Source organism: Podarcis filfolensis (assembly GCF_964270895.1).
Source record: "Podarcis filfolensis genome assembly, chromosome: 9".
Taxonomy (NCBI): Eukaryota; Metazoa; Chordata; class Lepidosauria; order Squamata; family Lacertidae; genus Podarcis; species Podarcis filfolensis.
Window position 1 is genome coordinate 11517724 of NC_139610.1, and position 25016 is coordinate 11542739.

The window sequence follows — 25016 nt, forward strand, 5'->3', positions numbered from 1 at the left end:
TGTTTTGGCAGATGACTTAGATCCGAACCCTACTGTGATCTCATTTAGCCATGTTCTAAACTCAACAGTTGGTGCTTTCTCCATATTCTGATTAGTGCAAAACAAGCTTTCTGATCCTCAAGTTAGTTACTTTTGTGTCTCAAGAACAAAGGAAGGTCCTAAGTTGGTTCAGTGTACTGTAGATGCCAACACTGCCCATCCCTTCCATTTTTCATCTGTTGCTTCCAATATCTTGCAGTACTCAGTGTTCGGCACGCAATTCCGATCATGATGGGAGCCAATATTGGTACTTCTGTCACAAACACCGTTGTGGCGCTCATGCAAGCTGGAGACAGGAACCAGTTTAGAAGGTACCAGTGTTTTAAACTTAAGCTACAATCGATTATAGGAGCAGGTTGTGATATTTAACTGTAGAAATTCCCAAAATGTATGCAATGACATTTTTATTTATGCTGCATTACAGTATTGCATGATATTCTGTGAACCCCCCCTGAGATCTTTTGATGAAGCACGGTATATAAATTTGATTAAACAGTTTCTTTTACTGGGCAGTTGAGGAAAACACTGATTGCTTCCAATATTATCTATAAAATTAAAATAGTAAAAAATAAAGTATGTCACTCTGTTTTCCACCTTTCTCACCCTACCCTCAGTGGCTACATGCTTAAGACAACGCCTCTTAGCACACAATAATGCATCATTCATCTGCAAAATGTGCAATAATCGGGCTAGATGAATATTGGTTGAAGCCTTGCAGCAGTACTAATATGCAGGGGTGAGGTAAAGGTAAAGGGACCCCTGACCATTACATCCAGTTGTGGCTAATTCTGGGGTTGCGGCGCTCATCTTGCTTTATTGGCCGAGGGATCCGGTGTACAGCTTCCAGGTTATGTGGCCAGCATGACTAAGCTGCTTCTGGCGAACCAGAGCAGTGCACGGAAACACTGTTTACCTTCCTGCCGGAGCAGTACCTATTTATTTACTTGCACTTTGACGTGCTTTCGAACTGCTAGGTTGGCAGGAGCAGGGACCGAGCAACGGGAGCTCACCCTGTTGCTGGGATTCGAACCTTCTGATCGGCAAGTCCTAGGCTGTGTGGTTTAACCTACAGCGCCACCCGCGTCCCATGCAGGGGTGAAGTATCCCCCAAAATATGGGCCTTTATAGTTTGGGGGCCCTTGAGCACAGGATAGCAGTGAGTCCCTCACCCATTCCATTTCTCCTCATACCATGTCCCCCTCCTCAACCCATTGAAACTAAAATGGTTGTTGCCCAGTAGGGCAGTTCTCTGTGGTCAAAGAAAAACACAAGTATTACTACTTCACTAGTTGCCTTAAAAAAAAAATGTTAATAGTATAACATCCTACAATACTTACAAGCAACTAACATGACTAGTGAATGCACCTTCTTGTATCAGGTGCATCTGAAATGAGCGGTAAAGGTAAAGGGACCCCTGACCGTTAGCTCCAGTCGCGGACGACTCTGGGGTTGCGGCGCTCATCTCGCTTTATTGGCCGAGGGAGCCGGCGTACAGCTTCCAGGTCATGTGGCCAGCATGACTAAGCTGCTTCTGGCGAACCAGAGCAACGCATGGAAACGCCATTTACCTTTCCGCCGGAGTGGTCCCTATTTATCTACTTGCACTTTGATGTGCTTTCAAACTGCTAGGTTGGCAGGAGCAGGGACCGAGCAACGGGAGCTCACCCTGTTGCTGGGATTTGAACCGCCGACCTTCTGATCGGCAAGCCCTAGGCTCTGCGGTTTAACCCACAGCGCCACTGAGTGGTAGCACAGTTAATTGTGCGGGATAAGAGTTTGTGGTCTTATTTAGAGGAATGAACTGTGGGTTGCTCCTTTGTCCTTATGACTGCTACACCTTGTGTTGTGGAGCATGTGCTCCTTTCATTATCTGCACACCAGTGCTGCTTGTTTGTGTATTGTGCCCTGGGATTGTGAGATTGACGTCACAAATAAATCTCCTTAAGCCAAATCATATCTAGCCTACATTTGTACAGTCACCTTTTCATACAGTCCTTGTCATAAAAGAGCATTGTGAGATTGGTCGTTATTAATCCTTTATTACTGAATCCAAGAATTAATAATTTGCCTGATGATTGTATTATCAATTGGTGGTTGCTTGGGAGTCCTCAGAGTTTACCTGATGGGGTTTTATCTAATGCTGCACAGCTTCTTTAACTGACTTTGAGCATTGGTGCCATTTCCTGTTGAAGTTGTCTCATGCTATCTGCACCACATAGCAAACATCGTTGTGCTTTTCTTCCTGCATATTTGCAAACGAAGCAGATGTTTTGAGACAGGGCTGCCGACCTTGTAAGGACGAGATGCCTTTGGCCACCACAATATCCGATGGGAGGGAGGCTGGGGCCCCTCAGTGATGAGGCCGCTGGCCACCTCCAAAATGTGACATCACACACACACCACATGCCAGGCACGTGATGCCGCAAGAGCGCATTGTGTGACAGGCCCTCTCAATCTTGGGCGCAACTTGGCGCCTCTGTTTTGAAAGCAGCATAGGTTTCCAGGGCTCTCTCCTCAGTTGTGAACCAGGACTAAGTAGCACCACTCCTGAGAAGCGAGTGCTGGCCACATGACCCGGAAGTTGTACGCCAGCTCCCTCAGCTAGTAAAGCGAGATGAGCGCCACAAGCCCAGAGTCGGCCACGACTGGACCTAATGATCAGGGGTCGCTTTACCTTTGAGGGACATGGGTGGTGCTGTGGGTTAAACCACAGAGCCTAGGGCTTGCCGATCAGAAGGTCAGTGGTTCGAATCCCTGTGACGGATGAGCTCCCGTTGCTCGGTCCCAGCTCCTGTCAACCTAGCAGTTCAACAGCATGCAGTGCAAGTAGATAAATAGGTACCGCTCCGGTGGGAAGGTAAATGGTGTTTCCATGCACTGCTCTGGTTCACCAGAAGCGGCTTAGTCATGCTGGCCACATTACCCAGAAGTTGTACACCTGCTCCCTCGGCCAATAAAGGGAGATGAGCGCCGCAACTCCAGAGTTGTCCGCGACTGGACCTAATGGTCAGGGGTCCCTTTACCTTTACCTCCTCAGTTGTGAACCAGGACCAAGTATCACCACCCCTGAGACTTCCTGCCATCTGTGGAAGCCAGGAATGCTCAGCAATAGGGAGCTTGAGCACTGAGGTGGCAAATTTCCTCTCTTGTTCTTAATCCAGACCCTCCAAGTGTCCCTATGTTCCGGGGACAGTCCTAGATTTACAGAAGTCTTCCTGGTTTCTGATTTGATCGCGTAATGCCCCACTTTTCCTTAGGACTTCCCTAGATTCATCAGAGAGGTGTTGCAGGGTATGTTACCGTATTTTTTATCCCATAGGGCACACCGGCCCATAGGACGCACCTAGTTTTTTTGGGGGGGAATAAGGAAATTTTTTTTCTCCCCCAGGCACGGGGCTGGGGCAGGGGAAGCCCAAGCTTCCCCCGACCCCAGCCCCCAGAACAGGCTGCTATCCGCAAGCCGTGGGAGAGCTGCGCGACTTTGCGCAGCCCTCCCACAGCTTGCCGAGAGCTGCACAAAGCCTGAAGCCTGGGGGGCGTTGAGCTCAGTGCCCCCCAGGCTTCTGGGTGCAGGCAGCTCTCCGCAAGCGGTGGGAGAGCTGCGTGACTTCACGCAGCTCTCCCACTGCTTGCGGAGAGCTTCCTGAAGCCTGGAGAGCGAGAGGGGTCGGTGCGCACCGACCCCTCTCGCTCTCCAGGCTTCAGCGAAAGCCTGCATTCGCCCCATAGGACGCACACACATTCCCCCTTCATTTTTGGAGGGGAAAAAGTGCGTCCTATAGGGCGAAAAATACGGTAATCTACCGTGATAAAGAGTAGATTACTTGCTTTTTTCTCTTAAAAGAATGTTAATTTACCTTCCTTTGGTGTCTTCCAGCATGTGGGTTTACCCTTTTGTCTTCCTTTGCTTTTTCTGCAGGGCCTTCGCCGGAGCGACAATCCACGATTTCTTTAACTGGCTGTCAGTGGCTGTCCTATTGCCTATTGAAGTGGCCACACACTATCTTTATCACCTCACCAATGTCATTATGAACTCATTTCAGCTTGAAAGTGGGGAAGATGCCCCTCAGCTGCTGAAAGTGATCACTGATCCACTTACAAAACTTATAATCCAGGTAGGCTTTTTCCTCGGTTAGTTAATATTTGCCGAAGCATCTTTAGGTACTCAGATATGACTTGTCCCTCCCTAATAGTATTGTCGTTCTTATGGAGGGAAGGCTTCTGAGCAGACGTTATTGTTATTCCCATGAGTTAGAATCTTGTTTTTGAAAAATATGCTTCTTAGAATGTGCACTTTGCCTTCATAGCTTGACTTCAAAGTATAAGAGGGAAAACAGGATCAGTAGCTGAGAACTGATTATAAACCCTCTCTCTCTTTCTCTCTCTCTCTCGTATTTTTTTCGTGTATAAGACGCCCCCTATTTTTAGGGACTCCAATTTAAGAAAATAGGGACTCCAACTTAATAAAATAGGGTTGGGATTGCCCCATGTATAAGACAACCCACAGTTTTACACATAATTCTAAAGAAAAAAACCCCGAGTCTTATACACAGAAAAGTACAGTGTTTCAGTTTCCTGACATAATAAACATGAAAGCCTCACAACATTACAATAAAAATAGATTAGAATTGGTTGGAAGGAGTCGTGGAGGTGAGCTAAAGCAAGCTCTGTGAAACACAGAAAATTCAGTGCTTGAGCATCCCAAACTAATGGATGAATATTTTCAGCAAAGGGAGTCTACCCCACCAGCCCTGGTCATAGGTTCCAATGTCGAACAGCTGTGAGGGAATTTCTTGCAAGTAGTGCAGATAACCACTTGCCCCCGGCCAGGTGTTAAATGAGACCATTCCTATCTGCCTAGCTTGCCCTGGATAGTGTTATTTGGTTCTAGTAGAGTGTGACAAAGAGATGGAACTTAGGAGGAATGTATTATTAAATGATGAAATAAACCAAACCTTATTTTCCATTTGCTTTAACAGCTTGATAAATCGGTGATAAGTGCAATTGCTACAGGTGATGAGGAAGCAAAGAACAAAAGCCTAGTGCTAACTTGGTGCGAAACCAAGACCGAAGTGGTAAGTATTATGTTCCTGTGTTCCATAATGTACATTAGATATTGTATCATCATTAAATAAGCAGTCCATCTGACTATGAACCTTCAGAAGGGGAGGCTTCATCCAGCCCAATATATATATATATATATATATATATATATATATATATATATATGCTGAAATTGGCTTTACAATTCTTCTTTCGAAGATTATAAATATTGCGTTGGGGTATCATATCACTGCCTTACAGCTACTGAAATCTAGATCTTTGAAACACAGTTTTATTCTAATTTGATTAATACCAAACTTTTCATTAAATTTGATTATTATGAAACAATTAAAAAAATAAAAAATAGGGAAGGGAAGACCTCCCAGGGTAAGAGACGAGGATTAAGAGCTAAGAGAGGGAGAGGAAGGAAGGAAGGAAAAGGAAGGAAGGAAGGAAGGGAGATTTAGCTTTGAGATTCATTGTTTGGACTGGAACAATCATACTACTTAGCAATTGCATAATGCTTTATAGTGTTCAAATACATTACTAACTTGGCAAGGTAGATTAATAATATTATTATTAGCCTCATTAATAGAATATTTTTCATTATGATGAGTGTGGGAGAGAGGCCAATAGAGACTCATCCATTAGAGGTATCCTACTTTCACCACTGTAATGAGTTCTTTGTTGTAGTGCTTTTGAGATGTGCAATAGATCATTACAAAAAAAACCCCTGAGATCTTTCCCAGTCTGCATCTGTACTGGAATTGTTTTAAATACATTATTATTATTAATAATTATTATTTCATCACATGTTTGGCAACGCTGGGCTCCTTTGCAGGGAAAGGGTGAAATTATAAGTTTAATAAATAAATAAATGTGGAGCGTTTATTTCATTGGTCTGCTTTATTTGTTGATGTCTAGGATCCAATGAATGTTACTATCCCACCGTGGGAAAATTGCACCTCCCCAGACCTCTGTTGGAGAGATGGAAACTTGACCTGGACGATACGAAATATTTCCACCACAGAATATATTAAAAAATGTAAGTGAAATGCCGCTTTCTGTATCTCGTAACACAGAGCTTTTTTGGGCTTTCGAGTCCAGCAGCCCATCTCTGCCCCTTGCATTGTAAAACCTCTTCGCAGAGACAGCACAATATAAAATATTATGGCAATGGCTCTCTTTCAATGGGTGTGATTCAAACGTTGCAGTAGTGCCATTCTGAGCAAAGGTATGCCTGTACAAAAATGAAGTGTTCAGTGTGAGAGAGAGTGTTGGGGGGGGGGAGGCGATATACCGTATTTTTCGCTCTATAGGATGCACCACAGCGGGTGATGCTGTGGGTAAAAGCCTCAGCGCCTAGGGCTTGCCGATCGAAAGGTCGGCGGTTCGAATCCCAGATGGGTGGGGTATAAATAAATTATTAATAGTAGTAGTATTATTAGTAGTATTATTATTTACAAAGAATGTCAAGTACAGAATGCAAAAGTAACGCAGCAAAGTTAACAAAAATAGTAACTTTAACATTTCAAAAGAAAACATTACTAAAGGACATCAGATATAAAACGCAAATTAGAAGCATAATGAGCAAGAGAATAAAGTATTATCTTTTCTAATATTAATATTTTATTGAAAGAATGTAAATTATGAAGAAATAAAGTGATATAGAGAAAAAAGGGGGAAGGTGAGGGGGAAGGATGTGTATAAGAAAATATATATATACAAAAATGCAGTGTAATAAAGTATTACCTTAAACATAGAACATGGGTAGGCAAACTAAGGCCCGGAGGCCGGATCCGGCCCAATCGCCTTCTAAATCCGGCCCGCGGACGGTCCGGGAATCAGCGTGTTTTTACATGAGTAGAATGTGCCCTTATATTTAAAATGCATCTCTGGGTTATTTGTGGGGCCTGCCTGGTGTTTTTACATGAGTAGAATGCGTGCTTTTATTTAAAATGCATCTCTGGGATATTTGTGGGCCATTTCCCCCAAAAAATATAGTCCACCCCCCCCAAGGTCTGAGGGAAAGTGGACCGGCCCGCTGCTGAAAAAGTTTGCTGATCCCTGGCATAGAACGTATCTGCTGCTATTGCTGCCAGTCTGCCCATGGCAGTTCAGTGTGGGCAGCGGCTGTGGAAGTTCAGACTTGATGACCTGGGTTTGCGCTCAGAGACAGCCAAGACTAGTAGTTCTTCAATGCCAGGAATGTCCAATGCGCCAATTGCAATCGATCAGTTGATCGTGGGATGAATGTTCGTAGATCGTGTGCCTGCTCCCTTAGCGGAAGCAGCCAGTACCCGCCTGCCCCCCACTGCACCCATCCCTGGGTAGTGGATCACTGCCAGTTTTTATATTGGATCGTAGATCACAGCCTACTTCAAGTTGGACATGCCTGTTCTATGCCATCGATGTTGTCAAAACTGCAAAAATTCAAATGCAACGTAAAACATGCAGTGTATCTCCTCTATCTGCCCCAATGCATGCCAGAATAGGTAGACCCCTTGGGAAATACAGTGGTACCTCGGGTTAAGTACTTAATTCATTCCGGAGGTCCGTTCATAACCTGAAACTGTTCTTAACCTGAAGAACCACTTTAGCTAATGGGGCCTCCCGCTGCTGCTGCACCGCTGGAGCACGATTTGTGGTCTAATCCTGAAGCAAAGTTCTTAACCTGAGGTACTATTTTTTCTGGGTTAGCGGAGTCTGTAACCTGAAGCGTATGTAACCCGAGGTACCACTGTACAGTCATACCTCAGGTTACACCCGCTTCAGGTTGCATTTTTTTTGGGTTGTGGACCACCGAAACCCAGAAGTACCGGTACGGGTTACTTCCAGGTTTTGGCGGTCGCGCATGCGCAGAAGTGCTAAATCGCGCTTTGCAAATGCGCAGTAGTGCGGAATTGCAACCCGCGCATGCGCAGACGCAGGTTGCAAATGTACATCCCGCACGCATCATGTTCACAACCTGAGCGGCCACTGTATAGCATTGGTATATTTTGGATGGATAGATATAGGAAAAGGTTTTTTTTTGTTATCATTGTTTCCACGTGCAGCATTGACATGGAGGTGAGGGGAGTTGCACTTGCATGGGGAATAACATGCAAACTTGACAGCTCCCAGTGCAGACTAATTGTGTGTGTGTGTGTAACTAAAAATTCTGTATCTCTCCCCCCCACATAGGTAATCACATTTTCGTAGACTCCGGTCTCTCAGAAACTGCAGTCGGCCTCATCCTCCTTGCCCTCTCGCTGCTCTGTTTGTGCGTTTGCCTGATACTCATCGTTAAATTACTGAATTCCGTACTGCAAGGACAAGTAGCAAATATTATCAAGAAGACATTCAACACGGGTAACAATCTCTCTCTTTCTTTTTATTACATAGCATAACAAGTAGAAATACGTTAAGCACAATGTATAATGGCTTTTCTTGTCCATAATGCAGTGGAATCAATAAATGCTAGTGCAACATGCACCCAAGTGGGACATATATTTTTGTCTCTGGAGGGACAGAACGGTTTTTATCCAGCTCTCGTCCCTGGTCATAAGTGGCCAGGCAAGCCCATTCTGTCAAATGTCATATTTGGACTTTTTAAGGCAAAATCCAAAAGCAAAAAACCACACCTGCATAATTTAAAAATGTTTTTTTAAACCTATAAAGCACTTCGAAAGCTGCTGAGGGCTTCCATGTCTCTTTCTCTTTCCCTCTTAAAAATCATTTGCTGCTGCTTGCCATGCTTGTTTTGAGCAATAAGTCCCTGGAAGCAACAGTATGCTATGAGGTACCATCTTTCTGTTGGTAATTGTATGGAGAAAAAAACCCAGTTGCTTCTATGTACCTGTGGGGATGAGTTTACAGGGACACTGTATGGAAAAAAGAAAGATGGCTGCCTGATCCATTGGATACAGACCAGGAAGGTTCATTCCAAATTGTGGAGCAAACTGAAATATTTCCCCATTCCTGCTTTTGCCTGTACCTATATATCACCAAATGAAAAGGACTGGGCTGCATAGAGGGGGGAAATGTTAGAATTTTTTGTCACCCATCATACATTCATGAAGCTGCATGGAAGCTGCTTCCTGTGGTCCTTTTCCATTTGGATATGTGAGTTTTCCCAACCAGTTGGCAATTTTTATTCTGCTGAGTGGCTGATTGGGTGGAAGAGACCCATCTGTTTGGCCTTTACAGCATTTGTACACTTACTGAAGCAGCAGATCAGAAGTATAGGACAGGATGTTTGTGAAAGAGCAGTAAATTTATGAGGCAGGGGACATTTCAGGCTGACCCAGTAAAGTATCCCTCAACCTGATTCAAATAATATATAATGGTTGCACTCCAAGCTCTGTGATTCAGAAGGTAGGGTGCCAAGCAGGAAAAGGCAACAAATTTACTTTAAACTTTCCAAACACAGAAAGTGTACTATGAGGCAAACAAACCTAGAGGACAAGTCACCACCTTTTAGCTTCTTATTTCAGGTAAAGATCAAATGACTTTCAAGTTGTCTGGCAAGTGGTTTAAGTAGGGCACCTTGGTGTTTAGCTAAACAGTTCCACACATAATTTTGAGCAGAATATTCTGACTCTGATGCCTCCTGTACTTCTGTTTTCCAGATTTTCCTTATCCATTTGCTTGGCTGACAGGATACATGGCCATGTTAGTTGGTGCTTTCATGACTTTTGTCGTTCAGAGCAGTTCCGTGTTCACATCTGCTATTACTCCACTTGTTGGTAAGTGTTCTGTGGAAGCATTTTAGGTAACGGTTTTTGGGGTGGGGGTGTTGAATTAGCCTAACTTTCAGCTGCTAAAGTTAGGAGCAAATGAGGTAATTCCAGCTTTTTATATAATACCATGGATATTTTTGTCAGATCTTTTAAAGAAACAAAAACAAATCTACACGATAGACCTGCCTAGATCTCTAGTGGTAGACTATAGCATAGAAATGGAAACATCACCCCCCCCCCCCCGCTGCTCCCTATTTCTTATGACTTGTGGCTTTAGACTGACAGCCCATTGCCATGCTTCCAAAATGGGGGCTTGAAAGAAATTGAGTTTTACTGTAGACACAATAATACAAATATTCTATTCTATGCATGGGACTGCCTTTAATGACGATTCAGAAAATTCAGCTGGTGCAGAATTCAGCTTCAAGATGTTTTCAGCATAGAACAATGATCCTGGCACAACTGCACCGGCTGCAAATTAATTTTTGGGCTCAATTCAAACGGCTGGTTTTGACCTATAAAGTATTAAATGGCTGAGGACCACAATGCCTCAAGGATCCCACATGAACCAACGCGGACCCTGCAATCACAATCCGAGGTCCTTCTTTGTGTGCCTCCTCCACAGGAGGTCTGTAGGGCGATAACAGGAGAACGAGCTTTTCCTGCAATTGCTCCCTGCTTGTGGGATGCTCTCCCCAGAGAAGCTAGCCTGGTGCTTTTCTTAAATAGCTTTAGGTGTCAGGTGAAAATGTTCCTCTATAATAAGGTTACCAGATTTTTTTCAATGACTCTGGGGACACTTTAAGTAAATAAATAAATACTACACTTCCGGGATGTTGATGCTGCAGCGGTGGCTGTGGCAGAGGGGTGGCGGCCGCCTTGACCTCAACCGCCATGTTTCCCCTTCCTCCTAGGCTTCTATCGCCTTTCTCCATGAGCCTGGGCAGCCCCTGAGTTGTTGGTTCTTCGGTGGTGGTAGGGAAGCGGTGCGCAGTGGGTCAGGCATGGATGGTGGAGAAGGAGGACCGAGAACAGCGACAGTGGCAGGGCTTGGACAGCACAATGCCTCCCTTCCCATCGGAGCAGCCCCAATCCCATTCCTACTTGCGTGCAAGCAGGAGGGGGCGGGGATCCCTCAGCTGGGAACGGAGGCTTCCTGTTGCTTAACTGAGAGGTCCCTGCCCCCTCCTGCTTACACGCAAGCTCTGATAGGCGGCGTGAAGCGTCCCTTCACAGCTTAGTTGCTGGGGTCAGGGAAGGTGGAGGCAGCCCAGAAGCTGCATCTTAGAGCCCCTGCACCACCATCATATGGGGACTTCTGAGCAGCTCCTGAAGCAGGCCAGAGCCAACTGCTCCGGGCTGCTGAGACTGCCACTGTTTCCCGGGGACATTAGATGAAATCCGGGGACATTCCGGGGATGGAATTTGTCCGGGGACTTATTCACAAATCCAGGGACTGTCCCCGGGAAATGGGGACATCTGGTAACCCTACTCTATAACCAGGCCTTTGGCTAATTAAACCATCCATGACCTTTTAAATGTCTTTGTGGGAGAAGAGGTATTGGGTGGGTTTTTGTTTTTGTTTTTTGCCTTGTGTTTCCTTTCTGTCTTTTTATGTTGTAGTCTTCGGATGAGGGGTGGTACATAAATTTAAGAAATAAAAAATTGTATATAAAAATTCAGGAATGTTTTGATACAGCTGTGACTTTAAGTGGTGGTAGGTAAATTGCTATCCCTTAACCTTATAGTTTTAGGGCCATCGTAATGGACGCCGTAAGCATGAAACACTTTGGAGTCTTTAAAGTGCCATATGAATAATGATAAAATTCACGTTGTTGTTTTGCCCCTCAACTAGGAATTGGTGTTATAAGCATCGACCGAGCTTATCCCCTAACTTTGGGGTCCAACATTGGTACAACTACAACAGCGATTCTTGCTGCTATGGCCAGTCCGGGGAACAAATTAAAGGCTTCCTTACAGGTTAGTTGTGATTTTTGATTTATATTATTTCCAAAAAGAGAGTAAATGGGAGAATTTGAACAAGACTCTTACTCTAGTCAGGACTGTTTTATCTCTTCTTTAAAGAACTGTGAGTGCAATTCTAGCACTTGGGGTTTTTTGATCCAGAGAAGTCCTTTGAGCATGAACTTAACAATAAGCTTGTAGTTGTTTTCCTGGGGCTCCAAGAGAGTCTTTAACATGCTACACTAAGGTGTAAGGGAGAAGGGACATGGTGAATGTGGCTGCGTGTATATTTTCTGCTACGTTTCATTTTAAAGTCTCCATGTCTGCAAGGGTCAGTAAGGAAATGCTAAAGGAGGTGCTTGCTACTTTGTTGTTTTTGTGCAGGAAATTATTTTCTCCTGGAAACCATGTTACACAATAACGTTTCCGAATTGGATAAAAATAAATGTCTTATGCTATTTGAACACACTGCACTCATTGGAGGGCACAAAATAGGAACAGAAGATCGCCCATATTTACTTTTTGGATGAACCTGATTATATTCAGAATGACACCTCTTAGATTCTTGAACCTGTGATGGTTTGGCATTTATATAAGCCCTGGACTTGCTTGTTTCCTAGGTTTCCCTTTTCTTTTTTCCCTTCCCTTGCACACTCCGATTCACTTCCTGTCTCAAATGGCAAATTATGGTTTGTGCTTCCCCTCCAAACCAGAGTTGGAATTCACGGTTTGAATGTCGTTCCCAGTTTTGTTTCGGAGGACAGACATAAACCATGGTTTGCGCTTTCAGATGTAATGTGTGCTACACAGGAAGTAAGTATGTAAGTGTGTAATAGGATGAAGGATGGGACGATGGGAACATGCACACCCAAGGCTCGTTCATGAAATGCCAAACCCTGGTCTGATGTGACTAACCTCATGTGTTGAATATTTCCTCCCATGGTTCTTTAACTCAGTCTATTTGACAGATGACCACGATTCATTTTATAAAATTATGAATACAGGCTTTAATATGTTGGTTTGCTTTTTAAAACGCACATACCTGGTATATCAGGTATAGCTGTATGTTTGCTGTGGGACAGATAACAGTTCGGGGAGATCTCCAGTCAGGAAAATTAGTACAGGGCACCAATCCAACTTATCCTCCCCATGGCAAGAATTGTTTTATTTCCCCTTGAAACTCCAATGCCTTATCTAGTTTGGCCCTTATTTTGATTGTGTTATTTATTTTTTTAAAAAAAGTTTTGAAGGTCATAATAGATGGAATAGCAGGAGAGGATCCAACGAAGGGAGGAAAATAGTGCTTTCAAGGGTATTTGTACAAAAGTCACACTTGTTTTAACATTCTTCTGACTAGTTCTCGTTTTGCTTCATTTTGTGTCTTTTCAGATTGCTCTCTGCCACTTCTTTTTCAATGTTTCTGGGATTCTCTTGTGGTACCCAATCCCTTATACACGCATCCCAATCCACCTGTCCAAGGTTTTGGGGAACATAACAGCCAAGTACAGGTGGTTTGCTATTTTTTACCTTTTCATCGCCTTCCTTGTGATTCCTGTTGGTGTCTTTGGTCTGTCGGTGGCCGGCTGGGAGTACCTCGTGGGTGTCGGTGTTCCTATCCTGGTTCTCTTTTTCGCTGTGATCATCATCAACTATCTTCAAAAGAAGCGGCCCGAGAAGCTGCCTGAGAAGCTGCGAAATTGGGACTACCTTCCCTTGTGGATGCGGTCCTTGGACCCGTGGGATGATGTTATGGTGTCTACAGGCGCCACCTGTGAAAAATACTGTTGCAAATGTTGCAAACGCCGGGGAGGCGAACAAATGGCAAGCGTGGCGCCGGGGAAAGCGATGGAAGTTCACGAAAACCCAGTTTCACTGGCCGATGAGAAAAACGCCTTTTCAAAGACACCGCAGGCGACTGAAATGAACTTGTCCACCACCCCCTTGTAGCAGAAGACAGGACTTCAAGAGCCGAGGACTCAGGGACAAAAAAAGTGGGGGGCAAAATGTAAAGGGAGAGGAAAGAAGCAAAGGAGGGAAACATATGCCATCTTCTTGCACCCGGCGAAAAGTGTGTATTGCTCTGTTGGTAGCTGACCATTTGGGCAAGCTGGCGAGAAGTCAAGTCCAAAATATCAGACACACACACTTAAGGACACATGCAGCCCCGGGGTCTTGTGCACGAACTTGCCTCTAGTCTGCTGAGCCAGGATGCGGGCAGCAGTACAGTGCTGGAGTGAAGGTCTGACTCTGTGCCATAGCCAGGCCTTTGGGCCTTCCTGCTCCTGTCCAGTACTGCTACAGACCCAAACTGCGTCTGCCAGCTGTGGTTGCTCAGCTTCTCATCAGTGGACCCAAAATCAGGTACACAGGGCTTAAGGCAACATTGGTACAGAAGGGATCTAGTAGTCTGTGATTAGTAGCGTTGCGTCAAGAACTTTGAGATAGTACCACTTCCCTTCTGGCGGTTTCGAAAGTTAAGGCACAGGGCATCATAAGAAAATCTTAAAGGTACCAAACTTTTTTTTTTAAAAAAAGAAACATTACTGAAAGAAGCTGGGCGTGTAAGAATAGGAATTTATAATTTTTAGCTTGATGCTTCCAGTAGTTTGTGTCTTCTAGCTAGAAATCAGGATAACATTCCATACCCTCAGCATTTCTCCAATGAAAATAGGGATGTCCTATTTTATAATAATCATAATCATAATCATAATCATAATTTTATTATTTATACCCCATCCATTTGACTGAGTTGCCCCAGCCATTCTGGGCGGCTTCCAACATATATAAAAACATAATAAAACATTTATAAAAGTTTCCTATACAGGGCTGCCTTCAGATGTCTTCTAAAAGTTGTACAGTTGCTTATCTCCTTGGTTCAGAGATCACATACTCCAAACCCTCCAACATTTCTCTGATGAAAATAGGGACGTCCTCAGGAAAAGTGGGACATTCCGGGATCAAATCAGAAACTGGGACGGCTTCTGTAAATCCAGGAATGTCCCTGGAAAATAGGGACATTTGCCCTGACTTTCTAGGGCACTTGTCTTTCCTGTGCCTGAATTTTTTGAGGATCAAATTCAGAAAGAGAGAACAGTTGAAGGATCTAACCATTACAGACCTGGCTTCCTTCAGACGGAGCACTTTTTCAGAAGAGAGAGCAAAGGGACTTTTATGGTGGAGAGATTTCCATTGAGGCCCACATGTCTGCTCTTGGCAAAATTAAATTGCATAAAAATGGAATGTGATTTAAAACTATTTGCTATGATAACTTTTCTTTTATACCTCATCATAGACAGGGACATAGGAGCTCCCAAGGAATAACCTCCTGTGACCCCGAACTTAGAGCATGGCAGAAACCGGCCTTGCTAAATAGCACCCCAATAACAGAGTGTACCTGGTCCTATGATTTCTGGCTGCAACAGCCAGCATTTAAGCAATACATTTTTGCAAGTACAGTCAAACCTTGGTTGTCAAATGTAATCCGTTCTGGAAGACCGTTCGACTTCTGAACCGTTCGATATCCGAGACGTGGCTTCTGATTGGCTGCAAGCCTTCTGAAAAACGTTCGCAAACTTCTGGGTTTTAGGCATCCTGGAGCCGAAACATACAATAATGGAGCTGTTCAAGAACCGAGGTTTGACTGTAGTATCATGCAATATTGCGTTCAGGTCAAGAATAAGACCCCCATGGATGAAATTTGCAGCGTATGCAAAAAAGCTCTTTTGACACTACTGCACGTTTTTAGGTCTTGTAATTTTGTAATGAATTCCAGGCCAAAGTGTTTGACAACCTGACGTTTTCCCAAGGGGATTTTGGAGGGGCTTATGAGAATCAAACCCTGGAAAATATTATGGGGCTGGGAATAACAAGTCCTAACCATACTGCTGCATGGATGGAAAACCAAACCATCAGTTGATTTATGTAACATATTTGCATCTGATGTGCATCATTTATTTATTTGATAAAAAATAATTTGAGGTGAATTTTAATTGTTAGCTAAGACTGAGCAGGAAATTTTAACATATACGTCTGGCATTGTCTAAGCTTTGATCTCAGGGGATGCACAAGTATGAAGGGGACATTTATATCTGCAAGATTAAGTAAAACTGAATGATTCTTCTCCATTTGTTCTCATGGGAAATATTTTACCTTTTCCTGCTGAGATCATTAGGGACTTAGAAGTGCCCACCTGCGGCCAGACCTTTAAAAAGGTTCAAAAGAAAGTCACTACCGCTTGTTAACACATCAGAGACGATAAAATGATGTTGAAATACGCTAGCTAAAACTCTAAGTCAGAACCAGCCAGATTTATACACCTTTAAACTCCATTGTTTATGCTGGAACGCCTCCCATTGAAATCAGTGCTATTTAAAAGTGCTTAAATTTGTCTACGTATTTTTCTTCATTATAATTTACAAAGTGAGAAATCAATCATGCAGCTCAATTCTATGCACATTTACTTAGACAGTAACTCCTACCACGTTCAGGAAAGCTTAATCATAAGCAAATTTTCACTGAAGAACAGTATTACATTTTTTTTTTTTTTAAAAAGAGGGTATTGTCCTGTGCACAGACTTTCTGACACCCTCACTAGCATTTTTGCTTGCAGTTGTTCTTAAAGAAGTGGGTTTCTATCTTATAGTTCCACTGATATTTGAGGTTGTATATGGCTTTTATATAACTTAAAGCAGTCACCTGTTTTATATAAGGAAAATATTCAGATTTTATACAATGACTTGCACCTGGCACAAAGGGAGAGTCCATCCAACATGAAGCACTTTCAGTCTCATTGTAATTCTAGGCTGCTTTCATATTACCACTTACCTGGAAGTCAGCTTCACTGAGCTCAGCGGAGCTTACTTCTGAGTAGAAATATGCAGAATTGCACTGTTAAGCGTATGCCTTACCCTCCTACTGAATTTGATAGGGCATAATCCCATTGTACCTATATTCTTTTTATGTAATGTTGTTAATTGCTTGTTTTTTCATGGTAAATGTTGTCTTTATGCTTAATCATTACTGGTTTATTTAACGCATCTGTCAGAGACTGTTGACAAACTTATTTTTAAGTGAAACCGTGTTACTCTGCAATAACTCTGGGATAGAGGCAAGCAGCTTACAGTTGTACCTCGCAAGACGAATGCCTCGCAAGACGAAAAACGCGCAAGACGAAAGGGTTTTTCGTTTTTTTAGTTGCTTCGCAAGACGATTTTCCCTATGGGCTTGCCTCGCAAGACGAAAACGTCTTGCGAGTTTGTTTCCTTTTTTCTTAAAGCCGCTTGAAGAGGTGCAGTTGCGACGGACTGTGCTTCGCAAGACGAAAAACAACGCAAGACGAAAAGACTCGCGGAACGAATTAATTTCGTCTTGTGAGGCACCACTGTATCTGGTTTCTGGACAACTCAGTCACAGACCATATTATTTGAACCTCATCTACCTCCTTCTCTCTAGCATCTTCTACCTTTAGAGGAGGTGTCCATAAAAGCTTGTAAAATACACATTCTCTATTCCAATATTGAGTTTTTAGGAGGGGAAATCTGATGCTCTGAGGCTAGGGTACACAGATTTGGATGAGGGTCTCAACTTAAAAACACTGAGAGGAGGCTGGCAGAGTTACACTTACAAAAAGGAGAAGAACATTACTAGCATTGCGTTTTTCTTTATGTTCCAACACAGAGCTCCTTTCTTTGAGAGCTAAATGGGAGTCCTGATTAGTCAATTTCATTCTGGGCAGTTTGTCGAACTTTAAGGCCAGTTTGTACAACTGGCAGAATAAAGTGGTGAAACTTTTCCTGAACTGTAACATTTCATTTTGGATGGATGGTACACATGGTTCATCGTGAAAGAAAACCCTCTTTGCACATTGGAAAACCGAATAAGGGGAAGAAAGGTAGTGTAGAGACCAAGCTAGATGTGGCAGCAGAATGTCTCCTATCAAGATCTCTGTAGAAACCCAGTTATTTTGAAATGACATAGAGCGGGGCGATATAGTGATAAATTGTCCGATTATGGCGTTCAGATCGCAATACTGGTTTCAGACAATTTGAGATCCATTCCAGAGCCAGACATCATGATATATCAGCATATTGCAGTATTTAGCTGCTGATATATCACAATGTTGAAAACCAGATATCGGCCAGCCCTCGACATAGACAGTGGTGTAGATGGGTCTAAGGCTAGGAGCAAAAAGAACATGCAGAGGTCAGATCCCTGGAAACCAGTTTTCTTCCCACTTGGTTCACATCCAGTATTGCTGAGGGGAAGTCATGGAGGAAGGAGGGAGGCTGCCAGAAGCTAAAACCTTGGATGTACTCCTAATCAGTACATTCTCCATTTTCTCCTAAATCTACATGATTTCTACAGGTCCAGGTTTAAGCAAACAGATCTGCTACTGCTACAACTTTTTGGGTCCTAAACGGGTACTTTTTTCTATTGCAAACCTTCAACCCTCCACCTCAGTGGAATCCACACATGTATAAAAAAAAATGCTAAGAACATGGGTTTTTTTAAAAAAACAATTACACAAACACGTTCTGACAAACACATTGAATTTTGCATAGCTCACTTTCGCCATCTAGTGTCACATTTGTATACTGCACTTTACAACACATCTAAAATGTTTTATTTGAAGCTGCGTAGCTGAGTCCCTGCTCTCTGAAGTAATACAGTTCTGGAAAGGCTTTTGCACTCGGTTCTACTGTTTTGCACATGAGTTGCATGCTTTAGAGAAAAAAAACTTCCTCTTCCCTAGGCAGTAATAGGAAAGGCCTGTTGAGTGCTTTGCTGCTGACTCTCACCCCAACCCAGCAAAAGGTGTTCCATGTGGAAGTAGGTTGAAGTGTAGGTGGGTTCCCACGAGGCAATACACAGTGATAACAGCAAGAACCTTTATTGAAGTAACAGAACTGGACAACAGGGGCAAAACCAACTGCTTATATACATTTCTGAAGGCCTGGGCCACTTCCACTCCCAACGTGATTGGCTGCCTAAACTTCCAAGCTGCGAATCACGACTCAAAGTTTAAGGGCCAATGGCAGAGGCCCAAATCTTGAAATGTTCTTCGATTGGATATCATGTATCGAATCTGAACACAGGGGCTCAGAATCCTTAGTCCAGACTCAAGCTCAGGCAAGCCCAGACCACTGAATACATAACATAGCTTTCCATATGTATCGTACGAGCTGGATTGGGACCTGTGTGTGTTACAAATAGATGCAGCTTTTGAGTCCATTTGAAAGGTTACATTTCTGCGGAAAAGCTTCTCAGGAAAGGGAGAGTAAGGAGGCTGAAACCAGCTTTCCCCATTCCCCCATTCTGGCCAAACCAAAATATTTTAGTTCCGTGGGTGCACAGTCTAGATCTTCTGATCTTGGTGCATTTTGAGCCACCCACCCCACATGAAATTAGAAACAGCAGCTGTATTTTATCCCCTCTGTGACATCTCATGAACCCCACACTGCCATCATCAACACATTGGAGGGGGACATGTGAAGAGGGGTCCCTTTTTCTCCTAGATTTAGAACACTGGCCATGCAAGAAATTTAATTATCTTGAGTGCTGTGTACATTAAGCTGCCCCTGTCTTGCAGTGTGAGTGAAGTAGCCTCTCCTTTGTGTGGAAATCTCAGAGTCCTCTTATGGAAACGTCGACTCCTGTTATACCTTTTAGCTTTTTAGACTCTTATTTATAATTGTTTTTAGTATATAGTTGTTGTTGTTTTTTCATAAGTTGTGTAAGAAGCACCTCAACTTGAGATGTGACTTTTATATTGAACATTCCAATCTGGCGCACTGTGGTAAAAAATACTTTTAAAGAGGAGAAATGGCTTTCGAAATGGTATTTTTTTGTGTCTGCACATTTGGTTCACATGCACATGTCATGATAAGCCACGGTTTTCTTCCTGCTTTGCTCCTCTGCAGCCGTGAGCGGGAGAAGCAAAGCAGAAAGATGTAATAAGGGATGGGGAGAAATTTGATCCAGTTTTTATAGGCAAACCATTCTCCGAAACAATACCTGGACTGAAACACAGCCAACCTTGCAATTTGCGCTACAGTTCTCCAGCCAAGAAATGTGTTACAAAAATGCATATACTAGGGTAAACTGTGTATTGCCCTGGTATATATTTGTGGAAATAGCTTATAAAATGCATTATATTGGATAAAATTGCATACTAAGCTGCGTATATTAGAAATTTTCAGTAAAATGCAGAATGTTTACAAGGACTTGCTTTTTAAAAATTCACCAGCTGATGAGGAAATGTGGAGAGCTGAACTCAGGAGGAAAATTTAGAAACTGAGGGAAAAAGCAAAAACGACAGATTCACCCACCCCTAAACACAATTATGTTTGCTTTCCCGCTACATCTCAACCCAGGATTGTGATTTGTTGCTCTGTCACAAGCGAGAAGATCCATTAACCAAGAACAAACCAGAATTAAGGCTGGCTACTTATCCTGGCTTCTCAGGGAGAAACAAAACATGATTCTGGATTCTGTTGCAACAGAAAGCCAAGCTTAGTTGCCACTTCCTGGTTTGTTTGCTGTGGCGCAATGGGTCCATATGTCTGGCTGTTAATCACAAAGTTGGTGGTTCGAGACCACCCAGGGATGGCTGTGGGCAGGATTCCTGCACTGCGGGAGGTTGGACTAGATGACCCTCGGGTCCCTTCCAACTCTTCAATTTTATGATTCAGTTATCCTCCTGCTTGCGCAAGGGGAGTAATGAAACATGCACTATAAACCACATTGTCATAAACTCTGGCTTGGCTTATGATGTGTCTGAATGTGGCCAAAAGTGTGGGTGGCAATGTTATTTTAAGTTGTAACGAGATTTGCTGATAAAGCAAAATTAAAACCCTTAAAAGATGAAACTATATCTGCAATGTATTAAAAGATTTAACTATTTTTATGGACTGTTCCCTTTTTTTTTGCTGTGAATGAAACTTCTCTTTTTGTATCAAGATTTCTTCATAAATTAGGAGGATAGTATGTATGACCAGCAATGGGGTAAGATGTGATTTTGTAGTCTGATTTTGTTCTTTAAAGGAAGTACAGGCCATTCAATGAGAAATTAAAGATTTTTAAAACAGTTCCACAATCTACATTTTTATGCTGTCAACATTTTTGCAGAAAGCTTTGGCTCATGTTGTTTCTGTGCGCTTGTGTGTGTGTGTGTGTGTGTGTGTGTGTGTGTTGTGTTGGCTGTTAATGCTGCTCATGAAGTGAGGAAGAAGGGAATACCTATTTTCTGTACAAACATTCAAATGTCTACCAGCTCCACCTGGTACACAGGCTAAGACCCTACCTGCCTGCGGACTGTCTTGCCAGAATGGTGCATGCTCTAGTTATCTCCCGCTTGGACTATTGCAATGCGCTCTATGTGGGGCTACCTTTGAAGGTGACCCGGAAACTGCAGTTAATCCAGAATGCGGCAGCTAGACTGGTGACTGGGAGTGGCCACCGGGACCACATAACACCGGTCCTGAGACATCTGCATTGGCTCCCAGTACATTTCCGAGCACAATTCAAAGTGTTGGTGCTGACCTTTAAAGCCCTAAACAGTCCTGTATACCTGAAGGAGAGTCTCCACCCCCATCGTTCAGCCCAGACACTGAGATCCAGTGCCAAGGGCCTTCTGGCAGTTCCCTCATTGTCTGGTTCCCTGTAACCTCACTTCTCGCAGAGGGCCATCTCGGTAGTGGCGCCCACCCTGTGGAACACCCTCCCTTCAGATGTGAAGGAAATAAGCAGCTATCCTATCTTTAAAAGGCATCTGAAGGCAGCCCTGTTCAGGGAAGTTTTTAATATTTAATGCTGTACTGTTTTTAACACTTGATTGGGAGCCGCCCAGAGTGGCTGGGGAAACTCAGCCAGATGGGAGGGGTATAAATAATAAATTATTATTATTATAAACGGAGCATAGCGGAGTTAGCTAGGCTCTCACAGCACCACAAATTAGGGATGTGAGAATGCATCAATTTCTATTCTGACCCATGTTTGTCACATACAGAGCTGTTTCCGTTCTACTGCAGTTCGGCTTCCAACAAAAACTACATTCTTCATCTCTCTGTCCTCAGAAAATTCTGTGGCAGAATTTTGCACGATTAATTATGTAATTGATTGTATTATTACATACAATTCATTTCAATGCAAAGAAAACACAATGCAAATGAATGGGGGGGGGGTCATCAGTTAAAATATAGTTTGCATATTTTGAGATTCTGACAAGGTCTAGAACTCCCAGACACCTTTTTATATAATTTGGCATTCCTTTATGGCGTATACAGTGGAACCATCATTTTCAAGACTTGCCAAATCTAGAACTATACTTGATGATCAAATAACGTTGGTAGTCTTTGCGTGGACAGGCAGAGTCCCCCAAACCCTGGGCGGCCCCCGTGTGGAATAACGACTCAAGACAACATGCTATGGGATTAAAATTGGCCACAACTTTATTATGTTTCAGATGTGGGTAGACCTTGACTTAGGCATTGGGCGTTTATCCCTCCCAGTCTCCCGCCGGGGATCTGGGGAACATCAGGTTATCCAATGTGTGGGGGGGAAGGGCTGGCTCTGGAGAACATATGTTCAAGCAGAGAGAGTCCATCCCTGTTACACCGCCACTGCATGGGAGAGCAACGACGACCTCTAGGCGTATGGCCAATGCCTCCCCTCAAACAACCCCTTTAATGGGGAACCCTAGTATCGGTGTTGTGAAGAGGAGGGGGCGTGGGTCACCTCTGCATCCCCCCCCCATTTAGGGAAGATAGACTAAAGGATTCCGCCCAAGGCCCGATACCGCCAAAGTTGTGACGTTTTGCTACGGGAAAGGCAAACCTGCCAATGCAGGAGAATTCCTTTCCAGCACTTCAACAGCGTCCTTGACGTAGCAGCGCCCATGTACCTGTGGAGAAAAGGTTAACCTGCAAAAGAAGTCTTAACTGAGGGTGGGTAGGGTGGGAGAAGCTCTGGAGCCAACTCACGATTCCCAGGTAAGATCCTCCCCCTATTTTGTGGACAGGTAGTCCTTTCCCCTACCTGGCCTGATCACCTTGGCAACGCCTCCCCAGGCGGGATTGGGCAACTGGCTGAGGTAGGCAGAGACCTCCAGGTATCCAACCTGGGGAAGGCGAAGCCAAGCCTGTGCTAATGGTGCCGCATAGGATCCAGGGGGCTGCGCATGACCACGTTAAGGGTGCCCCCCATTTAATGTGGGGAGCGGTCATTACTTGGACTTTGTTATTTAAACTCATGTTGCAACAACTTATTCTGTGTGCCTATTTTAGTTTTGTTTTGCATCTTTTAATTTTCATCTGTTCTTAGAATTGTTCTCTCTGTTTTATATACATTATAAAATGAAATAATAATAATAATAATAATAATAATAATAATAATTAATAATAATAAACTTTACCCAAAAAAATCAAAATAATGCAGCCAATCATCCATAAAACAACATCCATTGGCACTGACAGAATCATATGAAAACTAAAACCCCAAATGCAAGCTAAATGTATTCACCATCAGACTAAAGAGAAACTAAAATTAGAGAAATTAAAATAATATTGAGATGTTTGCACAAATGTGACAGTTCGATGAAAAATTCTAAGCCAGCAGCTGTCTCAACACAAGGGACTATGATTTCCTTTTAAATAAACTGAGACATATATCAGGGAAGGAAAGTTGAAACTTCTTTGGCAGAGGCCATTCTTGCAATTAAACGGTTGTAAAAGAACCTGAATTGCACGATAAATTATCTGGAATCTGAAGTGCACTATAAATTATCTTATTTGCCAACAGCAAGTAAACAAAAGAAGTACTTTGAATGCCACTGGGCACTTTACTTGTGAGAGTTGGGCTTCCCTCATTTAGCGTCAAGAACAGAAAGAAACAGTTCCATCCTCACCGGGTTAGCTTTGCTCCGGGTGAACAGCCAGGTAGCTCAAGCAGCAGAGAGGACAAGAGGCAAGCTCTGGTGTATATACGTAACACATTTTACATTGTGCCTTTAATAATAATAATAATAATAATAATAATAATAATAATAATAATAATAATAATTTATACCCCGCCCATCTGGCTGGGTTTCCCCAGCCGTTCTGGGCGGCTTCCAACAAAACACTAAAATACAATAACCTATTAAACATTAAAGGCTTCCCTAATAAGGACTGCCTTCAGAGGTCTTCTAAAAGTTTGGTAGTTATTTTTCTCTTTGACATTTGGTGGGAGGGCGTTCCACAGGGTGGGTGCCACTACCGAGAAGGCCCTCTGCCTGCTTCCCTGTAACTTGGGGCTTCTCGCAGCGAGGGAACCTCAGCGCTGGACCTCAGTGTCCAGGCAGAACGATGGAGGTGGAGACACTCCTTCAGATATACTGGACCGAGGCCGTTTAGGGCTTTAAAGGTCAGCACCAACACTTTGAATTGTGCTCGGAAACGTACTGGGAGCCAGTGTAGGTCTTTCAAGACCGGTGTTATACGGTCTCGATGGCCGCTCCCAGTCACCAGTCTAGCTGCCGCATTCTGGATTAGTTGTTGTTTCCAGGTCACCTTCAATGGTAGCCCCACGTAGAGCGCATTGCAGTAGTCCAAGCGAGAGATAACCAGAGCATGCATCACTCTGGCAAGACAGTCTGCGGGCAGGTAGGGCCTCAGCCTGCGTACCAGGTGGAGCTGGTAAACAGCTGCCCTAGACACAGAATTGACCTGCGCCTCCATGGACAGCTGTGAGTCCAGAATGACTCCCAGGCTGCGCACCTGGTCCTTCAGGGGCACAGTTACCCCATTCTGGACCAGGAGTCCTCCACACCCGCCCGCCTCCTGTCCCCGAAAAACAGCACTTCTGTCTTGTCAGGATTCAACCTCAATCTGTTAGCCGCCATCCATCCTCCAACCGCCTCCAGATACTCACACAGTGGGTACAGATTTTTACCCAGGGCTTACTCCCAAAGCCTTTCTTACAAATGAGAGGATGAGGTTTAGGGTCAGAGTTGTCCTTCTGCTAGATGGGCTACCTTCCCAGTTTGACAAGCCCCCTCTGCCCCTCACTTCCCTCTGCAGCATGTGCAGAAACCACCTTCTTGATCATGGGATCCACTATTGGTCTCATCCACTCAATCCACCAGAGCCTGTCTTCGCATGCAGGGAAAGCCCTTCACTCACTGAGGGTTTGAGACCTGCCAGCTACCCTCACCTGGTTTAGCCAGCCAATCGAAGCCATTTTGACAGGGGTGTGGCGGCTGCTGCATGCTGA

The 25016-nt window shown here is 43.8% G+C and overlaps 1 protein-coding gene and 1 long non-coding RNA gene across 3 annotated transcripts in view; one reads left to right on the plus strand and one right to left on the minus strand.

Moving 5' to 3' along the window:
- Positions 1–16308, plus strand: part of SLC34A2 (solute carrier family 34 member 2) — a 29843-nt gene extending 13535 nt beyond the window's left edge. For both annotated transcript variants that reach the window (XM_083630405.1, XM_083630406.1), the window contains exons 6-13: positions 239–350; positions 3959–4154; positions 5019–5114; positions 6007–6127; positions 8266–8433; positions 9693–9809; positions 11659–11783; positions 13158–16308. In XM_083630405.1, coding sequence (XP_083486531.1) covers positions 239–350; positions 3959–4154; positions 5019–5114; positions 6007–6127; positions 8266–8433; positions 9693–9809; positions 11659–11783; positions 13158–13715 — 1493 coding nt within the window. In that variant the 3' untranslated portion in view covers positions 13716–16308. The remainder of the gene's footprint in view (positions 1–238; positions 351–3958; positions 4155–5018; positions 5115–6006; positions 6128–8265; positions 8434–9692; positions 9810–11658; positions 11784–13157) is intronic.
- LOC310770301 overlaps positions 1–20850 on the minus strand; it is a 103977-nt gene extending 83127 nt beyond the window's left edge. The window contains exons 1-2 of the long non-coding RNA XR_014552039.1: positions 17150–20850; positions 15373–16883 (exon numbers count right to left, since the gene is read on the minus strand). This is a non-coding gene — a long non-coding RNA (uncharacterized lncRNA). The remainder of the gene's footprint in view (positions 1–15372; positions 16884–17149) is intronic.
- Between the last annotated feature and the right edge of the window lie 4166 nt (positions 20851–25016).